The 18076-nt window shown below is 40.1% G+C and overlaps 1 protein-coding gene across 1 annotated transcript in view; it reads left to right on the forward strand.

Annotated features, from left to right (window-relative positions):
• Positions 1 to 383: 383 nt before the first annotated feature.
• Positions 384 to 18076, forward strand: part of LOC132364607 (ubiquitin-conjugating enzyme E2 E2) — a 360874-nt gene continuing 343181 nt past the window's right edge. The window contains exons 1-3 of the mRNA XM_059920408.1: positions 384 to 533; positions 5792 to 5975; positions 14110 to 14160. Coding sequence (XP_059776391.1) covers positions 5800 to 5975; positions 14110 to 14160 — 227 coding nt within the window. The 5' untranslated portion in view covers positions 384 to 533; positions 5792 to 5799. The remainder of the gene's footprint in view (positions 534 to 5791; positions 5976 to 14109; positions 14161 to 18076) is intronic.

Raw genomic sequence — 18076 nt, forward strand, 5'->3', positions numbered from 1 at the left:
CCCCCCCCCGGCCAGTGTTTGCCTTTAACGCGCGTGCCCGTCAAGGTCCCCGCGTCCCCTCCCTCCGGCCCGCCCGGCAGCCTCTGTTTCCCTCCCCGCTCCCGGTCCGGGCCGCTCCTTCTCCATGGGACGCCCCTCGCCCACCCCCGCCGCTGCCCGCTCGCGGGACCCGGCTGTCACTTCACTTTTCCGCGCCGCCTCCCAGCCCTCTCGCCCGGCCGCGGGGCCCCGCCGTGCGCGCGCCCGCCGCCGCCCCCTCGCGGCCGCGCGCCCGCGGAGGAGGGGCGGAGCGGGGAGGGGGCAGGGAGGCGCGCGGCGCGGCGGGCCGACGTGGGACTCGCGCTCTCGCGGTCTCTCCCGGGCGCGCCGGCACGCGCAGTCGCGGGCGCGCGCGCGGACGGCCGGGCGGCGGCGGCTCACGGAGGCGGTGGCTCCACTTTCCAGGACTCAGGGGCGGCCACAGCGACAGCCGCGGGCAGCAGCCTCGGGAGCCGGAGCTGGAACGGCCGGGGGCGGCGGCGGCGGCGCCGGGGGTGAGTCCGGGCGGGCGCGGGCGCGGCGGGGACAGGCGTGGCCGGGCGGTCCGGTGCGCGGTGCGCGGGTCCGGGTTCGGTGACCGGACGGTCCGCGGGGACAGCCCGTCCCCGGGGCCTCCTCCGCGCCCCTTTCCCCCGCGCCTCCGCAGACTCCTCTTCCCGGGCTGGGGCTCGAGCCCGCGACCTGCGCGGACGCCCCTCCCTCAGGTACCCGCTGGGCCCCCGCCCCGACCCCCCGCTCCCCCCGGCGCCGCTCGCGCCCCGGTTCCCTCCCCGCGCCCCGCGTGCCCCCGTCCCCGCGCCCCCTCCCGCGAGCCTCCTGCCCCGGTTTCTCGCCCTTTCCACCCCTCCCCCTCCTCCTCCTCCCCATCCACCCCTCCTCCTGCCTCTTCCCTCCCTGCCCATCCTCTGCCCCCTTCTGTTCTCGGTTCCCCATCCCTCTCCAGCCGCATCCTGGAACTAAGTCTTTGCAAAAGTACAGGATAAATGTCACGGTGGAAAGTGCCCGGCTTGGTCTTCTGCTATTTTCACTAATTGCATAATTGCAGCACATGGTGTCTCTCCGGGCGAGTGTCGGGTCTGGCCCCCCCGGGGCCCGCTTGGAGACCCGGTGGGGTGTGTTTGTGTTTGCCCTGGTGTGGAGTGTGTGTTGTCCTGGTCTTTTGTGAAGCCCAGCGCTTGTCACAGTTTGGAGCCCAAGCCCATTTTTCTCCAGCCTCTTCTCTGCAGCTCCCACTGGCCTGGTTCGAAACTGGATTCTCCCCCCGCTCTCCCCCCTCCCTCTCTCTTCTCTCTTAGTGTTTTGATCCTTTTGCCCTTTACCATTTCTAATGAAGATAAAGCGTAGCTTCTTGTGGTTTTTTTCCCACGACCGACCAGAAATGTCCAATCCATCTTCCCTTAAGGAAATTAAGGCCGCTTTCGAAAGACCTCATCCTGTGCTCGGTGGCTGTTAGACCTATTTGCATGTCTTCAAGATTCATCGTTTTGCCTTGTGTATTCTTGAGCGTCTACTCAAATATTTCTATTTAAGAGTACAAAAGGAAATGCTAGGGTTTACCTTAAGAGTATCTCGCCTTTCAGAAAGATTTTAAGTTCTTCTTAGTTTTTTTTTTTTTGTTGTTTTTTTAAAATCCCTGATTCCTAAAAATGTATGTTTCTGAATAGGTGATAATTCAGTCTGGACCTTGGGAATCTAAATATTTGTGTTTACCTAGTTTGGATGCTCCTTGGCTGTTTAGAGTTTTGTATGTGGGCTGATGCCAATGACGGAGGGTTTTCATATAATGTCATACCCCATTATAGAAAGGTGCTCCCCTCCAGGACATAGCACCTTTTCCTCAAAACTTGGGTGTTCCACGATTATTTCGTGCATAAGTATCTTTGCAGGTAAGTGCAAAGCTGGCTATTGCTAGATATTCTGCATATAATATAAATTATTTTACATTTTAGAAAAGTTTGGAAACGTGAGTGGGAAGACAGATAGCAAGAAACAGATGACAGAATTACGCATTTTCCTGTTGTAAAAGCTCAAAGGAACACTTGCTTTTGCAGTTTTATACCGTGAGGTACACTTATAAGGCTTATTTGGACAGTAATCCGGATTTATGGAGTGACTATGGTTGTTTTTATGTTATCAGTAATATTTATAACCAAATCACTTCATTTTTATGGAACATGTGAGTTTCATTTTGGATGTTGCTAATTTCCAAGACTGTAATTTACAATATAGAGTACATAGCTAATACAGGTTTAGGTAATTTGTGTGTTGATGAAAGAACGATATCTAAACTCCTAATATAACCCGTATTTGAGGAAAGTTCTACTTTACTATTTTATGTTTAGAAGCCAAGTTTTACTTTGAGTACAAAGCAAAAATATAAATTTAAGTATCTTAATATCTTTGAAACTATCATGGAAGAGTAGCTCTATGTTTATAACGGTGGGATTCAAGTTTATCTTCACTCTAGATAATTGGATCAAATTAGCTATTTAGGAATTAATGTTAAAAGACGATTTTAAAGTGTTGATTTAGAAGATAACATTTAGAGAGTTTTAATTCAGGAAGTTTCATTCATTTGTACTTTAGAGAGACAAAACACCAATCCTGTAACTCATTAAAATGCTTATAGACAGTTTTTTCTTCATAAAGATTAGTTGTCACTTAATTTTTCCCCATACTTTTTCTGTAAGCAGGCATTCAAAAACCAACAGCCACAGAAGTTCCCCTTACTCTTGATATTTGAAAAAGATATGAAAACTTTGTTTCTACAGGTTTCTATAGTGGTTATTCGTGGCCTTGAGCGAATTTATCATTTGTAGGTTAAGATTTGGACAAAATAAGGTATCTTAGGTCAAAAGTGGAAATAATCTTTTTTCCTTATTGTGAAACTGTAGAAATTATACATCTATTTGGGTATTTTAATAATTCTCTAGTGAGACTAATTTTAGTCTTCTGATATTCTGGAGCAGTTTATGTAATTTGGGTTTCAGATTATGGCTCAGATTATATCATTGAGTAGTCTTTTAAGTAATTATATATACTTGTGGCATTATTAGATATTATGTAGTTACACATAAATAAAGATATTAAGACGAACGTGTAGCTTTATAACTAATGTAATATACAACTGAAATTCTAGGCATAGTTTATTAAACTGAAGCTGGAGGTTCAGTAAAAAAGAATTTTATTTAGGTTTCCATATGTTTGTCATATAATGGATTGCTTCTGGTTTAAGACGTATAAAATGACTTCTCACTCATTTCACAGATCTCAAAATATTGCCAGCAGCATTTTGCTGTATCTGAGGGCCTTTCTCTGAGAATTATTCTCTTTCTTACTCCCATGCACATCTGCTCTATCTAACATGCTCTTATATACATACTTATAAGGTTTTAAACTTCTGATATATTTTTTTTTACTGAAAGAAGTAAGCTGAAAAAAAAATCAGTGTTAAATCCAAGGGTGAGAATTTAAGTGAAATAGCAATGAAAGGAAAAAAAAAGTAAGAAATATGTTAGGACTGTTAGAGCTAGATGTGAAACATACTGATATAAAATTTCAAGATTCTATTAAGTGACTTTAGTGCTCATAAAAGATGTCACGGCAGTGGAGACTCATGCTCTCCATTTACAGGGTAGAGAGAAAAGCTGTCAGGGTTCCCTGTGTGTTTCAGGATTCTATTAAGTGACTTTAGTGCTCATAAAAGATGTCACGGCTGTGGACACTCATGCTCTCCATTTACAGGGTAGAGAGAAAAGCAGTCAGGGTTCCCTGTGTTTCAGAGGTGCATGGAGGAGGGGGCCCTTGAGGGTGAGAGGGTGGTGGTGCTGTGTTTGGGTGTTGTCTTATTGAAGACATTCAGGAGTTTCTGTTGCCTCTTCACCCCCTGTACTTCCTGATTCCTCCGTTCTCTTGCAGTGCTTTTTGGTTTGTGTTACCCTACAAATTTCAACCACTTAAAGGTCTGTATTAGGAAATCACTTTGATTTAGAGCAAGCTACAAGTTAAATCTTTGGTGGTGATGAATTTTAATCATTGTCAGCTAGCTATACATTTGGACCGATTATAGTAATAAAAAACAGTGCTTTAGTTGAGGTGTCTCTCTTTTACGTATTCTTATTCTCGATCTATCAAATACAGTTTTATTTCAAGTCCTGATTTGATTGAGAGTAACATAGTATCTTTTTCAAAAGGAATTTGTCCCATTTATGTGTGATTCTTAAAGGTATATTTTGTGTTGTTAATGTCACTTCTTAAAGGTAGTTTTGTTTTTTAAAGAAGAGGTACCTCAGAAGGTAGCTGCACCACCTCAAGTGGTTATGAGGTGACAGTAACATCGTGGGAGTCTGGGTGTGGGTTTTGTCAGTTTGGTTTTGGATGTGTCAGTAAACGCTAAGCTAGCTGGGTCACAAGGGATGTATTCATGGTACTCAAACTCAGAAACTGATTATGATAGACTGACAGTTGCGCAGAGAGGACAGGCACTTTTTTTGTGTTATCTGGGTTATAACAGCTTACAATACCAGTGTACCAAGGTATTGAGGAAATGGAGTTGGTCATCAGAGTTGCTTGTGGAGCATGAAGTCAGGGCCAAGGGAATTTGAAAGGCTTGAGGGATATTCCATCCAGACTGGGGGCGGGGGTGGGGAAAGAATCCTTCAGTGTCTCCGTACAGTCTTCATTTCCTGTGAAACGGGGTTGCTTGGTATATTGCCGGATCCGTGCTGGCACTGTGGTACGGTTCAGTTTTTATCTAGAGTCATGGAGGCCTCTGTGTTCTTCTGTTATCACAAAGGTTACTTCAAACAATGGACTGGTTTAGAGGATTTTAACCTTAGCCCGGCCCGGAGGATGTATTCATGTAATATTGATGCGAAAGTGTGCCCCATTCCTCTGTTCTTGTGGCTGTCTTTACTAACCTCTGTTACAGCACTTAGCAAGTTGGCTTACCCACTGGATCAGATTTCTCATGCTTGTGGGACCAAAGGGCCTAGCACAGTGCCTGGTGGGGAGTAGGCCCTCAGGGTTGTTTGATAACAGATCTATTGCCATGTAATTCACATACTGTAAAATTCACTCTTCGAAAATGTGTAACTCAGTGGGTTTTAGAATATTTAGAGTTGTACAACATCACCATTATCTAATTTAAGAACACTTCATCACCCCAAAGGGAAACTTTGCACCTATTAGCAGCCCTTTCCCATTCTTGCCTCACTCCCAGCCCCTGGCAGTCGCTTACTGACTTTTCTGTCTCTGTGGATTTACCTATTCTGGACGTTTCATATAAATGGAATCATGCGGTTTGTGGCCCTTTGTGACTGGCTTCTTTCACTTAGCATAGTGTTTTCAAAGTTCATCCATGTTGTAGCATGTAGATACTATTCCTTTCATTCCATTCATTCCTTTATGTGGATGAGTAATAGTGCGTCGTTTGGATATAGCACATTTGGTTTATCTGTTCATCAGTTAGTGGACATTTGAGTTGTTTTCCTCTTTTGGGTTCTATGAATAATGTTGCTATGAGCATTTTGTGTGTATATTTTGTATCTTTTCATTTCTCTCCTCAGTACACTTTGAATGGATGAAAGAAAAGTTTTGGCAACTCCCAAAGCTGTTTTGTAAAGTGACCAAGTCATTCATTTTATAGTGAGCTTTCCTTGGTTCCTCTAAGATTCACTTTCTCCCTCTTCTTGAGGTACCTTACTGCAGTCCTCCCACAACTGAATAAATGATTTTTAACTCTCTAATCCAGGATCTAAAATGTCCACTGAGGCACAAAGAGTTGATGACAGTCCAAGCACTAGTGGAGGAAGTTCTGATGGAGACCAACGTGAAAGTGTCCAGCAAGAGCCAGAAAGAGAACAAGTTCAGCCCAAGAAAAAGGAGGGAAAAATATCCAGCAAAACAGCTGCTAAATTGTCAACTAGTGCTAAAAGGTACCTCAATTATTGTAACCTCTTTGGTTTTAGTATCAATTTATCATCTTAAGTTCTATCTTTCTCTTGCATTTAATCATTTATCTGGGATGTGGACCATGAAGTTCATGGACTTTTCTTTCTTCTTCAAGATTACTTCTTTTCCATGGTTTTACCTGTATGCAATATGAACTTTTTGGTATTTAAAGTCAGTTAAACAGCGTAGCAAATTTATAAAGTACATATCCATAGCGTGTGTGTGTGTGTGCGTGCGTGTGTATGTGTTTATGTATTGTTAGGTGAGTATGTATAGGAGAATGCATGTAAAAGTGTGATGATTTGATTTATGGTTCCTTGACCATTAATATTTTATTCTGTTCAGTAGCAGAGAATAAAGAGTGGGATTCCATTGAAATAGTTATTGGATGGTCCTGTATTTCCTACTACTCCCTGTTAGTAAAGTGAGAAATACAGGAGTTTAGTAACAAATGCATCTTGGTTTCATCATTTTAGGCAGTGGTTCAGTCTTGATACAGATTTTCTTTTTCTCCAGAGAATAGCTAGATCTGGAAGGAAGATATTTGAGTGATTCCCTATTGCCACATCAGTTGCTTTTGATGATTGGCATGTCATTGGACTCAGCAGACAAATCTGCTTTAATATTGTTACATTACAGAATATCTCTTGGTAAATAATTTAAAGGTGAATTGAATTTAGTAGAATCTTTCCTGGTCCTGTGATGTACTATTCTTGTTTTAATACCTTTTTTATATCAAATAGGAAGTGTAAAGAAAAGCAGTCGGTAAACTTTAGGCATGGTGGAATGTCTGAATGTTGAATGGTAGCTTTATACTTTACTCGGTAGTATGAATTAGGGGGAACCCATCCCAAAGATTATAAACCACGTGGGCTAGTGGCCCTTGTTTCTCTCTGGCCTCGTCAGTCCACAGGATTGGGAAGAACCTTCTCAGGCCCCTGGCAGGACGTGACTTTCTAGGGAGAGGTGTTAGAGCGATGGTGCGTGGTGAGCAGCCCATTCTAAGGGACTAGGGTACTCAGTTTCCCTTTTCCAGAAGTGTGTTGCTGATCACTGACCTCTGTTGAAAGAGCTGTGTGACAGGCAGGTGGCTTTGAACTTTAAACCTTCGAGCCTCTATACTCGAACATGCCAGCGTGGGGAAAGGGTTCACTTTGTTTCTTGCTGTCACACCACAAATCCAGGAGGCCTCAGCTGGTGGACCTGGTGGCAACACAAAATGCCCTGCTGCGGGGAAATGGGGGTGGAGTTAGAGCGGAGAAGGAAGGTGGGGATGGAGAAAATAGGGCATTTAGATGAAGGAAAGGAGGTGGGTGTGGGTGGGTAGGAGGTACTCAAGTACATATTGTGGCCCATGTAAATGGAGGAACTCTAATCAGTCAGTGTCTGATTGGCTCATAATAGCAATTGGTATTACTGCACTGCTGAAAGTAAGAAGGGTCTTTTGAGTTGCTTCCTGGCTGAAAAAAATCCCTCCATTGACAGCTATATTCTTGTGAATCTATGGTTTTCAAACTGTGATTGATGACCTTCCTCTAGACAGTCTCTGGGTGGTTTACGGGACAGTGTCTGAAGTGACTTAGTCATTTACTATTTGTTTTAAATATAAAAATGCTGCTTCACTGCTAATTTTTTAAGTAAAAAAAACCCCAAAAAACCCAATACAAAAAACTTAATTCTTCCCTTTTCCTTTTCCCCAATTTAGTTGATAGTGAAGTTAATTTTGTTCCCCCCGCCATCTCTGCTTAAGTTCTAACAACTGAGGAAAACATTGGGACTCATGAGCGCAGGGACTTAACATCTTTTTAATTCACCACAGTGCCTAACATAGTAGGGTCACGATAGTTTTTTACTGGCTGCCTTAGATCTTGAGTTTGTTGTAGGAGTTGGATCTTCTGTAGAGATTAGAGTCCCAGTACTAATGTGTTCAGAAGATCCAAGTTAGAGGCAGTTTCAAAATAAAATTCTAACTTATTATTGATAATGATTTTTATTCAGATGAGACGTCTTTTCCAAATAGTGTCATTTTGTGAGCCAGGGTTAATCATCTGGATCCGGGTTTGATTCTGGGTTCTGGCATTTAGTCTCTCTGTGATATTAGATGCATAATTTAACATTTCTAAGCCTCAACTTTATCTTCTGTAAAATGGGGATAATAACGGTCCCATCCTCACAGCCAGTTAAAGTCTACAGTGATATCTCTCCAAGTCCATTTGATAAACTTTAGGAAAATGAGGTATATGTTTACCTCTGAGGACTTAACGCTGTTTGTTAAACTAGAAAAACTCAGATTTTTATAGTAACTCAAGAAAAGTACTTTGCACATAGATGTTCAATTGCATAAAATGTGCTATAATTGTAGAATTAATAATTAGGTGTAGAAACATGTTTTCTTGAAAAAAAATTTCAGTTTTCAGGTATTACAGAAAAGTAATGTTGGATACAGAAAATATTAAATGGGAAATTTATTTATTTACTTATTTGGCCGTGCTCCACGGCTTTTGGGATCTTAATTCCCTGACCAGCGATAGAACCTGGGCCCCAGCAGTGAAAGTGCAGAATCCTAACCACTGGACTGCCAGGGAATTCCTGGGAATTTTATTTAAACTATGGTAAAAATTAATTTCTGTCTTCTTCAGAGTTAAGAGGGAGATTTTAGTTACTTCTTTGATGCATTTTTGCTCTTCTTTGGCTTGAATTTGTTTCTTAAAAACTTGGCATGCTCTTATCACGGTCTGTTCTCTCGATAACGTCTATATCACTCTTGGTATATTTGCTATACCTCTAATTATATTTGTTTTATATATATATATTTGTCTTATTTGTAGTTGGACTATGTCTGAAGTAACAAATTTTGATGATTTCATTAAATGGACTAGTCAATTCAATAAGACATCCATTTTGAGCTCTTCATTGAATTGACTGTACTGTCTGTCAGTGTGAATTTTTTAAAATATTTATTTTATTTATTTATCTATTTACTTATTTGGTTGCACCGGGTCTTAGTTTCGGCAGGCGGGCTCCTTGGTTGCGGCTCACGTTAGTTGTGGCATGCTAACTCTTAGTTGCGGTATGCATGTGGGATCTAGTTCCCTGACCGGGGATGGAACCCGGGCCCCCTGCCTTGGGAGCTCCGAGTCTTGACCACTGTGCCACCAGGGAAGTCCCTGTAAATGTGAATTTTAAATCACATTTATTGCATACTACCTTTGTTCAGAGTGGACATTGTGATTTTACTGGATACGATATAATACTGTCCTAGGGATGATACTTGGCTTTAGACTCTAAATTTTTGTTAGGTTGAAAGGTTGATTTCAGTGTACATGTATTCCAGTGTGAACTTTTATTATATGGGCTCATCTAAGTTTGTTTTCCACGTAAGAATGAAGTAATACTCTTTATAGATAATCTTTCATAACGATTGTATTTTCTTGATTCTGAATGTGCATTTAAAAACTCTTTAATGTTGCTGAAATCAGGATGCATCTTACAGTTGATGCGCACAATCATTAATTTAGGGTGTCTTAAAAATCAGTGGTCTTTTGGAGTCACAGGTACGTGGTATGTATCAATCACCATTCAGAATTAAACTCTAGGTTTATTACTTGCAATGGCTCTGTGTTTTCTGGGTTAATTCAGAGATTTAAGGTTTAAATCTCAAAATTTAAATCTCAAAACTTTGAGATTTAAGAAATTTTAGTAATTAGTTGCATGATGTTTTCTTCTTGAGAATGAGTTCATGTTGGAAGGTTTTCAGGAATGCAGACGGTAGGGGAATATAGAAAGTCATCTAAGTGGATGAAGGTTTTTTAAAATAATAACTGTTAAGCAAACACCTTTGTGACTTCCCATGTCATATATTCATGTCCTGCTTGGCCCTGAGTAAGTTACTGAATTTTCTTTAGCCTAAAATATGTTTGTGTTTTAAACATGTCAATACCTATACACCGCTTCATTTTTCTGAACCATAAGTCCAGTATGTTGGTGTTAAAATGAATGTTTCATATTGCCTCCATTTTTGTGTCGTTTTGGTGCCGTTTTCTTCAGTCAAGGCTGAATGAATCATGATTGTGGCCCCCGTCCTCCACTCCCCTTTCTTTTTAGCAGATGACAGTCATGTGCAATACTCTTACCGTTCCTGGAACATTTAAGGTATTGGGTGAAGTCTTACAAACTGAAATTTAGTCTGTATTTTGCTTCTGACTTGTCTCCGTAACCATGTGCAGTCACTGACTTCTGTATCATAACGACTAAGGAAGTGGCACTGCTGGACAGAAATTCGAGAGTTAGGCGATTGTCTAGTTGATTTATGTCTCAAGAAAGAATTTTGTCTTAAAAGTTCTGATGAGAGAGAAGAGAGGTCTTTTTATTTGACCTAGCAAGATAATTGCTTGTCTTTTCACCTTACCAGTGTACAGTTACTAACCTTAGTTTCCTAAATGGGGACTGATAAAACGGTAATACTTAGAAAATTCTGTGAGATTTATTTAATTCACTTTTAATAGCCTAAGATCATCATGTAAAAGGTACACGATAAGTGTGAATTATTGATACTTTTTCATTTTTCGTCACCCTAAGGGACAGTGCCTGAAATAGCTGCCTTCCTTGCCCCGCGTGTCAAGACTGAGAAACTTAATACATACCATGATCACAACTTTTGAGATAGAAATGAATTGCTGTTATTGAAAACAGCAGGACGTCTTGCAACCGTTTAAATAGCAATTCTTAGTATAATCTTTTCTGTCAAGAGAAATACAGCCATTCTTTGGTAGCAGTGGCTCAAAATATACTAGACTGACTCACTGCTCAGAATTGTCAAGTTTATCAATTGCAAGTTTATAAATTGTTTTTTTGTATTGAATAATTAGATTTAGAATTATAGACATCTGGAGGGGTTTCAAGTTCCATTATAGAATTCTGTGACAAAATTATGACATCAGTTTTTTAAACCAAAAGGGACAGTATAAGTGTAAAGCAAGATGAGTTATTTGAAAATCCCAAAGAAGTTCTTTTATGTTAAAAATAGTTTTCTTTGACAGTTTAAGCATACTCTTTTGAATGCCTGTTCTTTTGGTCCTCTTATTTTAAAAACGAAAGTATATATATATATGTGTATACACGCACACTTATATAGGTATTTGTGTATATATATATATATATGTATATATCAGAATCACTTTACTGTACACTTGAAACTAACACAATATTGTAAATCAACTGTACTTAAATAGAAAAATTTTATGCAAGTTATTCATGTTTCTGGTAACAAATTAAACAGCACAGAGACATCTTTAATGAAAAGCAACAGTTTTCTGTTGAAGCGCTCTCCCTGTCCCAGTTCCATTCCTTTAGCTGTCTCTGGTTTGTCCTGCTACTGGTTTTCTGCACAACCCTGAATCATATGCATATACCTACTTGTTGAATTGTTAACTTAAATAATATCCTTTGTCTCCTTGCTATGAAATTTGAGGCTGTAGCTTGTTCACCTGCTTTCTTTTTTTTCCCTCCTCCCAGGTAATGATAGTTATATTTAAAAGAAAGAGTATTGGCTGTCTTTCTAAACTAAATAATATAGTTAAGCCACTATTTCTTATTCCCTCACATTTCAACAGTATTCCTTGGTTCCCTAGTTTTTAAAATGGGGATATTAGTACCTTTGTTCTTCTTTCCATCTACTCACACCCCCCCATCCACTTTTTGTTGGTTTCTCTTAGCTACACCCAATTTCACATCTTCAAGGTTAGTAACGTTTTCATTGTGAAGTGCAACTACAACCTGTCTTCTGCGCTTTATCTGTAAGTAAAAGGCCAATAATCTGTCTGTACGTTTACCTAAATATTTAGTGCCAGACCAAACACGGTGTTAGGATTAGATTTCCTCTAAGTCCAATGTTATGATCTCAGGGCTCCGCAGTGAGTCATAGCATTTAGGTGAAATAGGTCACATCTTTCTGTTTTATCCCTTAATATCTGTTACATGATTAAAATTATTTTACTTACGTTTTCGTTTCCTTCCTGTTCGATCTATGATTTTCTTAGGCAGAAAATGTAATCTCTTCTGGGGTTTCTGACTGTCTTTCTCCCCGCTCCCCGAATAGTAGGTCTTTTTTAATCTTTATGTACTCCGTAGTCCCCTCTTAACCATCTCAACCTGTTTGATCTATGCCCATCTGCTTTGTCTTCCAGAAATACACTGAAATTTCTCCTCCTTTGGTGACCACCCCCTTCTCTTGGCTGTTTATTCCTTTTTGCACTTTCTGTATCTCCACCTGCTCCCCTCCCATTACCATGGGGTCCTGAAGGAATGGGAGGTGAATGTGTGTGTTCTCACTTTGCTGTCTTTAACCTGGACTTACCCATTTTGTTTTAAATTTATTTATTTATTTATTTATTTATTTATTTTTGGCTGTGTTGGGTCTTCGTTTCTGTGCGAGGGCTTTCTCTAGTTGTGGCAAGCGGGGTCCACTCTTCATCGTGGTGCGCGGGCCTCTCACTATCGCGGCCTCTCTTGTTGCGGAGCACAGGCTCCAGACGCGCAGGCTCAGTAGTTGTGGCTCACGGGCCTAGTTGCTCCGCGGCCTGTGGGATCTTCCCAGACCAGGGCTCAAACCCGTGTCCCCTGCATTGGCAGGCAGATTCTCAACCACTGCGCCACCAGGGAACCCCCCCATTTTGTTTTAAAGTGCCTGTTTTATTAATATTTTTGTGTGAAATCCACAAAGGGTGTTCTCGTATATCAGATCTTTGAGACTTCTCATTTAATTCTGGGCCATATATGTACTTTAAATGCATATAAACACATCACAGAGTCCATATTAGAAGGAAATCATATGTTCTAATGATAAGCGGTCATGGAATTTGTCCTAGTTAGAACCTCTTCATTTTACAGGAGAGAAAATTGAGGCCTAAAGAGAGGGAGCAGGTGTGAGCAGCCTTTTTGCCCAAGAATCCTCAGTTAATGGGATAGCAGAATTAATAGGTTTTTTGTCTTTTAATTTGTTTGTCTTGCTGTACTTCATAATGCCTCCCCAACCCTGAGTCACATGGCTTAGAGAAGTGACCATTCTATCTGGACCATGCGCTTCATTTGGGAGGTTGGTGGCAGTCCTTCTGGGGGATTTGCACCAATTCTGAGCTTCCGTTTGTTGTCTTGAAAAAGGCATAGAATGAAACTGTTTGAGAATAAATGTCTTTGTTAAAATTCTTATTTTTTTGTGGTACTTTAGTCACCCGTCATTACCAAAAGAGCAGGCATCCAGCAGTTAGTGAATCTCATATTTTAAAACCAAGGCAGAGGAGAAGAAGTGGTTTTGAGAATTTTAAAAAATTAGGCTTAACAAAGCCTACTTTTAATAATACATGAATGATAGAAGGTTGCTAAGTATACTCTTACAGAACAGTGTGGCACTGTTAGCCTTTGTGTATGTATAGGGGGTTAGGTGCAGTTAAGAATAAAAGATGAAAATAACTCATGAGGGCAAAAACAGGTTTTTAAAATAAAAGTTCTTTTTTTTCCCCCTTTGCACAAGGCTCATGCAGTTACATTAAAATGAAGGAATTCTAGTCAGGCTTATTGAAACTTGAAAGCCTCAACTTGCTCCCGCCTAGAAGCTTCAGGGAATAATACCATTTATACTTTGATAGCGGTTTTGGGTGTTAGAATGAGATCCTGATAATCCTTTCTTCACCAGTTGATTGGCTCAGTCAGGATGCTTGGGTTCAACGTAATATGATCATTTTTCCATCCTATATGGGATGTTCTAGTACAGATCAGAAGTTGGAATGATCCATAAATAGCGTGGCAAACGTTTCCAGTTTAAACTAGAAATTTTGGTTAGTGTTAGCAGTGGCTTAACAAAGTTTTCATTGAAGTCATAGTGTTGCTAACACAGGCTGCAAGCACTGATGGTGGCCAGTCTCGTTACTCTTTGTAGGTGCATTGTCAGAACTGTGGCAGAAGTTACTACTTTGTTGGTATTGTATATGATGATTTATACAGTATTAGTATTTCAAATTAAAAGCATCCAAATGGGGAATACTAGTGTAAAAGTATAATTGTAATGAAATATTAAAAGAGTGAAGACTTTTTAATGTAACTTTCTTTGTCTTTATTTTGAAGAATTCAGAAGGAACTTGCAGAAATTACGTTGGACCCGCCTCCCAACTGTAGGTAAGTACTTATGGATTTTTATTTATTTGTATCTTTTGCAGAAGAGGTAATTGAACTGTTGGTCTGATGCGCAACTATTGTTGTTGTAGCCTGATTAGTTAGTAAAAACATCATTGTGGTTTGGACTTTAATGACTGTGGAAGACAGTGGTGGTGGTTGTCTCTGCAGAAATGGGATATTCCGCAAGTATGTTTGCAGTGGTGGAGTGGCGTCACCAAAAAAAAGAGTAACGCAGTAACAATAAGGTAGTGAAATTATAGGGTAACAAATACAGTCACCTTTTAGTGGAAGAGGCGTGAGGGTTTTAAATGATTTCTTCAATGGTGCAATAACAGCGTGGCTAAAATATTTGCTATTTGATAATTATTCAGTTGTTATCCTGTTGGAAATTGATTTTTAAAAGTGCTGGAACATTAAACAGTGTTCTTCATGGTTTACATTACTTCTTGTCGTCATGGCTTGTGACTAAGTCAGAACGGGTGATTGGAGGCAGGTTGAATTTAAAACGCTCTCTCCTTTATGACTACGTACCCTCAACTTTCTGGTCTGAGTTTACTTATAGGAAGTTAAAGTGCTTGCCCAGAAGTGATTAATGACGTGCAGGTATGTAGTAGAAAGAGGAGAGAAACTGTCTCCCACCTTAAACAGTATCTTGCATCTGGTGCAGTAGTTGCAAGATGGCTGTTTGGCTGTTTTAAAACATTTCTTTCTGTTTTGATGTGAGCTCAGTGTTGAAACCAGGCCAGTGTGGAGTTTTTGTCGTTTAAATTGGTGGTGGTGTGCATCAGAGGTGAGAGGGCAGGTTTCCAATATTGAGTGCGTTGTTGGGTGTGATTTCTGATTTCACTGATTTTGTTTTTATATGAAGGCAAAGATAGCAACTATGGTTGTTAGTGAAAGTGAAAGTTTTGCAGATGGCTCTATGGCTAGTTGACAGCTATTTTGTGTAGGAAAAATTCTAATAAGACTTAATGTTTGTGGTGAATTTAATATGGTTCTTTACATGAGAGTCATATATAGTATATAAACTTGCAATAATAACATTCGAAGAAAGTTTCACTCAGCTAGAACAAATGATTCTTTGTTAGGAAAAACTGTTTAATAGTAAGACTTTTTTTGTCACGCTTAAGACTATGTTACATCAAAGCTGTTTCAGATGACAGATCATTGTTTAGGCTTTGGTGGCCAATTTGTGTAAGTGGATTGATTTGTGGAAAAACTTCAGTTTGAATTAAACTAAAATCCCTTGTTTCTTAGGATAATATTTGTTTTAATGGTTTGAATTTTTTTTTAATAAACTGTGTTTTACCTCATATATTATTTTTGTTACCTTTTTACAAACAACTGAACTGGTAAATATGTGAACTTAGTTTATACACTTACTTGCTTAAATTTTGACAACAGATTTTTGGCAAAATAAACTAATTACTTTGTTTCAATGAGCTTGTTTTTAAGGCTCACTTTTGATAAATGAAATCCACATATATCATGTGATGATTAGACTGTTTGCAACTTTACTATCATATATTATTTTCTAATGCATTAGTCTAATTTAGCCTTGACTTAGTACAAATAATTATTTAACTTAGATTAAACCAATATATTGTAAACATGCATGAAAACTGAAGAGTCTGTGAAAGGAATTACATAATGGTTGTTACTTAAATAAACTTAAATAATTGAACCATAGTTCTATTTAATATAAAAAAGAAAAGCTTAACTATGGTGTCATCTGAAATTTGGGGATTTACTTTTTCATTGAGCCTTAGTTAAAGTATCATTACTGGTTATGTAAGCAAAATATATGTAATAGTTTTACATTTAAAAATGTAGATGTCACTCATAATAAGCCCCTCAAACAGTTTCAGGAAAGACACCTACTTAGTTTTATTTCCCCCCCGTTTTTATTGAGATACTGACATAGAACATTGTAGGAAAGATACCTCGTTTGGTTGATTTGCTGGCTTTTGGAAATTTGCAATGAAATCCTTTTAACCATGTGAAGATTGGGTAACTAAATTTGCTTTAGAAGCAAGGACTATTGGTGAAGTGTCTTTAGCTCCTTCTATTGATCCCCAAATAGTTGATTGGACTGATCACACAGACGTTAAGATCATGCCCACCTTCATGTTTGTGGTGCTACCCCGTGACAAAGGATGTCACGGGGTACATCCCCGTGTGGGGCTGTGCTGGAGCTGGCTGGGAAGTGGTGATTACCCCGAGGTTCCCTGCGTGCTTTCACTACTTCACTTAGACGTTCATGCGCTTGTATTAAGTGGATTGCTGTGGCCTTTGGAGTTTGGGTGTCAAATATTTGATTGTGGTTTATAGTAAATCTGCCCATCTATATTTCAATGAGAATGTAGTCACGATCTTCAGAAAGAGAAGGTAGAACAATTTTGGTTGGGCATGTTTTTGGCACAAGGTTAACAGTGCTTTTGTGGTTGATTTTTTAGAAGTGCTGTGCTGTCTTCATGTGTGTCCTACTGACTGTAATGAATTAGTTTATAGAAGTGTAGTAATTAAAGCCATCTGCCTGATAGAGTCAGAATCCCTGGTCGCCTAAGTATTCCCTTTGTGTGTTACCCTTCCTGGGACACGTGCCTCTCACAGCCCTGCTGTTTGGTGGCTTGGGTACTTGTTAACTCGCTGTCGCAGGTAAAGATCATGTGTGGGGAGCATTGGTGTGTTCAGGCAATCCGAGTGGAGAAGGATTTTATCTGTTCGCTGTCTCGGTGAGGGTGGGTGTGTGTCACCTTCCACTTGGAGTGTGGTTTATTCTTATTTTCTGGAACTTAAGAGGCTAGTACAACCCAGTTCTGTGTGTATGTCAGGTTAGAGATGGGACTTCTGAGTCTCAGTGCATCTCTTACGTGATGATGTCCAGGTAAGCAATTCTTGGATTCGTATTGCGGGAACTGGCATGTGTTTATCCTCTACTGCAGTATTGTTTAAGTTTTTTTTTTTTTTCAGGTTTTGAACAAACTTAATCTTTTAAAAGAGCATGCACAAAACACTTTGACAATAAGTTACATTATTTCTTCTTACAGGAAACACCTGCCTATACATTTTTTGGTTTTCTTTTCACTTTTTTTTTATCGTCTTTAAGGTAAAAATGCAATAATACTGTTTTTTTTTTTTTTTAGGCTGCGTAAAATTAATTCTTTTTTTATATTATAACATTAGAATTAACGTTTAAAAACAAAACTTTATGATATACCTAAGAAAACAGTTTGTGTTCATAAAATCATAAGGTCTGTAGGGCTGTGGGCATAGAAAATTGTACATAATTTGTGTGAAATTCGGTTATATACTTAGAGTAGTCTCTGTAAATAGTAGAATGTACTTTGCTTAGTCTTATTTTTTTTTTAAATAAATTTATGTATTATTTTTTGGCTGCGTTGGGTCTTTGTTCCTGCACGCAGGCTTTCCCTAGCTGTGGCGAGCAGGGGCTACTCTTCGTTGTGGTGCGCGGGCTTCTCATTGCGGTGGCTTCTCTTGTTGTGGAGCATGGGCTCTAGGCGCACAGGCTTCAGTAGTTGTGGCACACGGGCTCAGTAGTTGTGGCGCATGGCCTTAGTTTCTCCGTGGTACGTGGGATCTTTCCAGGCCAGGGCTCGAACCTGTGTCCCCTGCATTGGCAGGCGGATTCTTAACCACTGCGCCACCAGGGAAGTCCTTAGTCTCAGTTATTATGATTGATATCATAATTGACCCATGACATTTGCAGGGGCTCTCTCCGCAGATCCATAAATGTTTTGGTACCGCCAGCTGAGTTGGAGGTGCTGGGCTGTTGGCTAGAGTTGCTCCCGACCTCAGTGCCCTGCACACCAGCTTAGCTTGTAGATGACTAAGTTGTGACTTTCAGGACTCTTCACAGTTGTCAAAAACACAGATTTTAAATCTGTAAATGTGT

Source organism: Balaenoptera ricei, chromosome 4, assembly GCF_028023285.1.
Source record: "Balaenoptera ricei isolate mBalRic1 chromosome 4, mBalRic1.hap2, whole genome shotgun sequence".
In the NCBI taxonomy this organism is placed as follows: domain Eukaryota; kingdom Metazoa; phylum Chordata; class Mammalia; order Artiodactyla; family Balaenopteridae; genus Balaenoptera; species Balaenoptera ricei.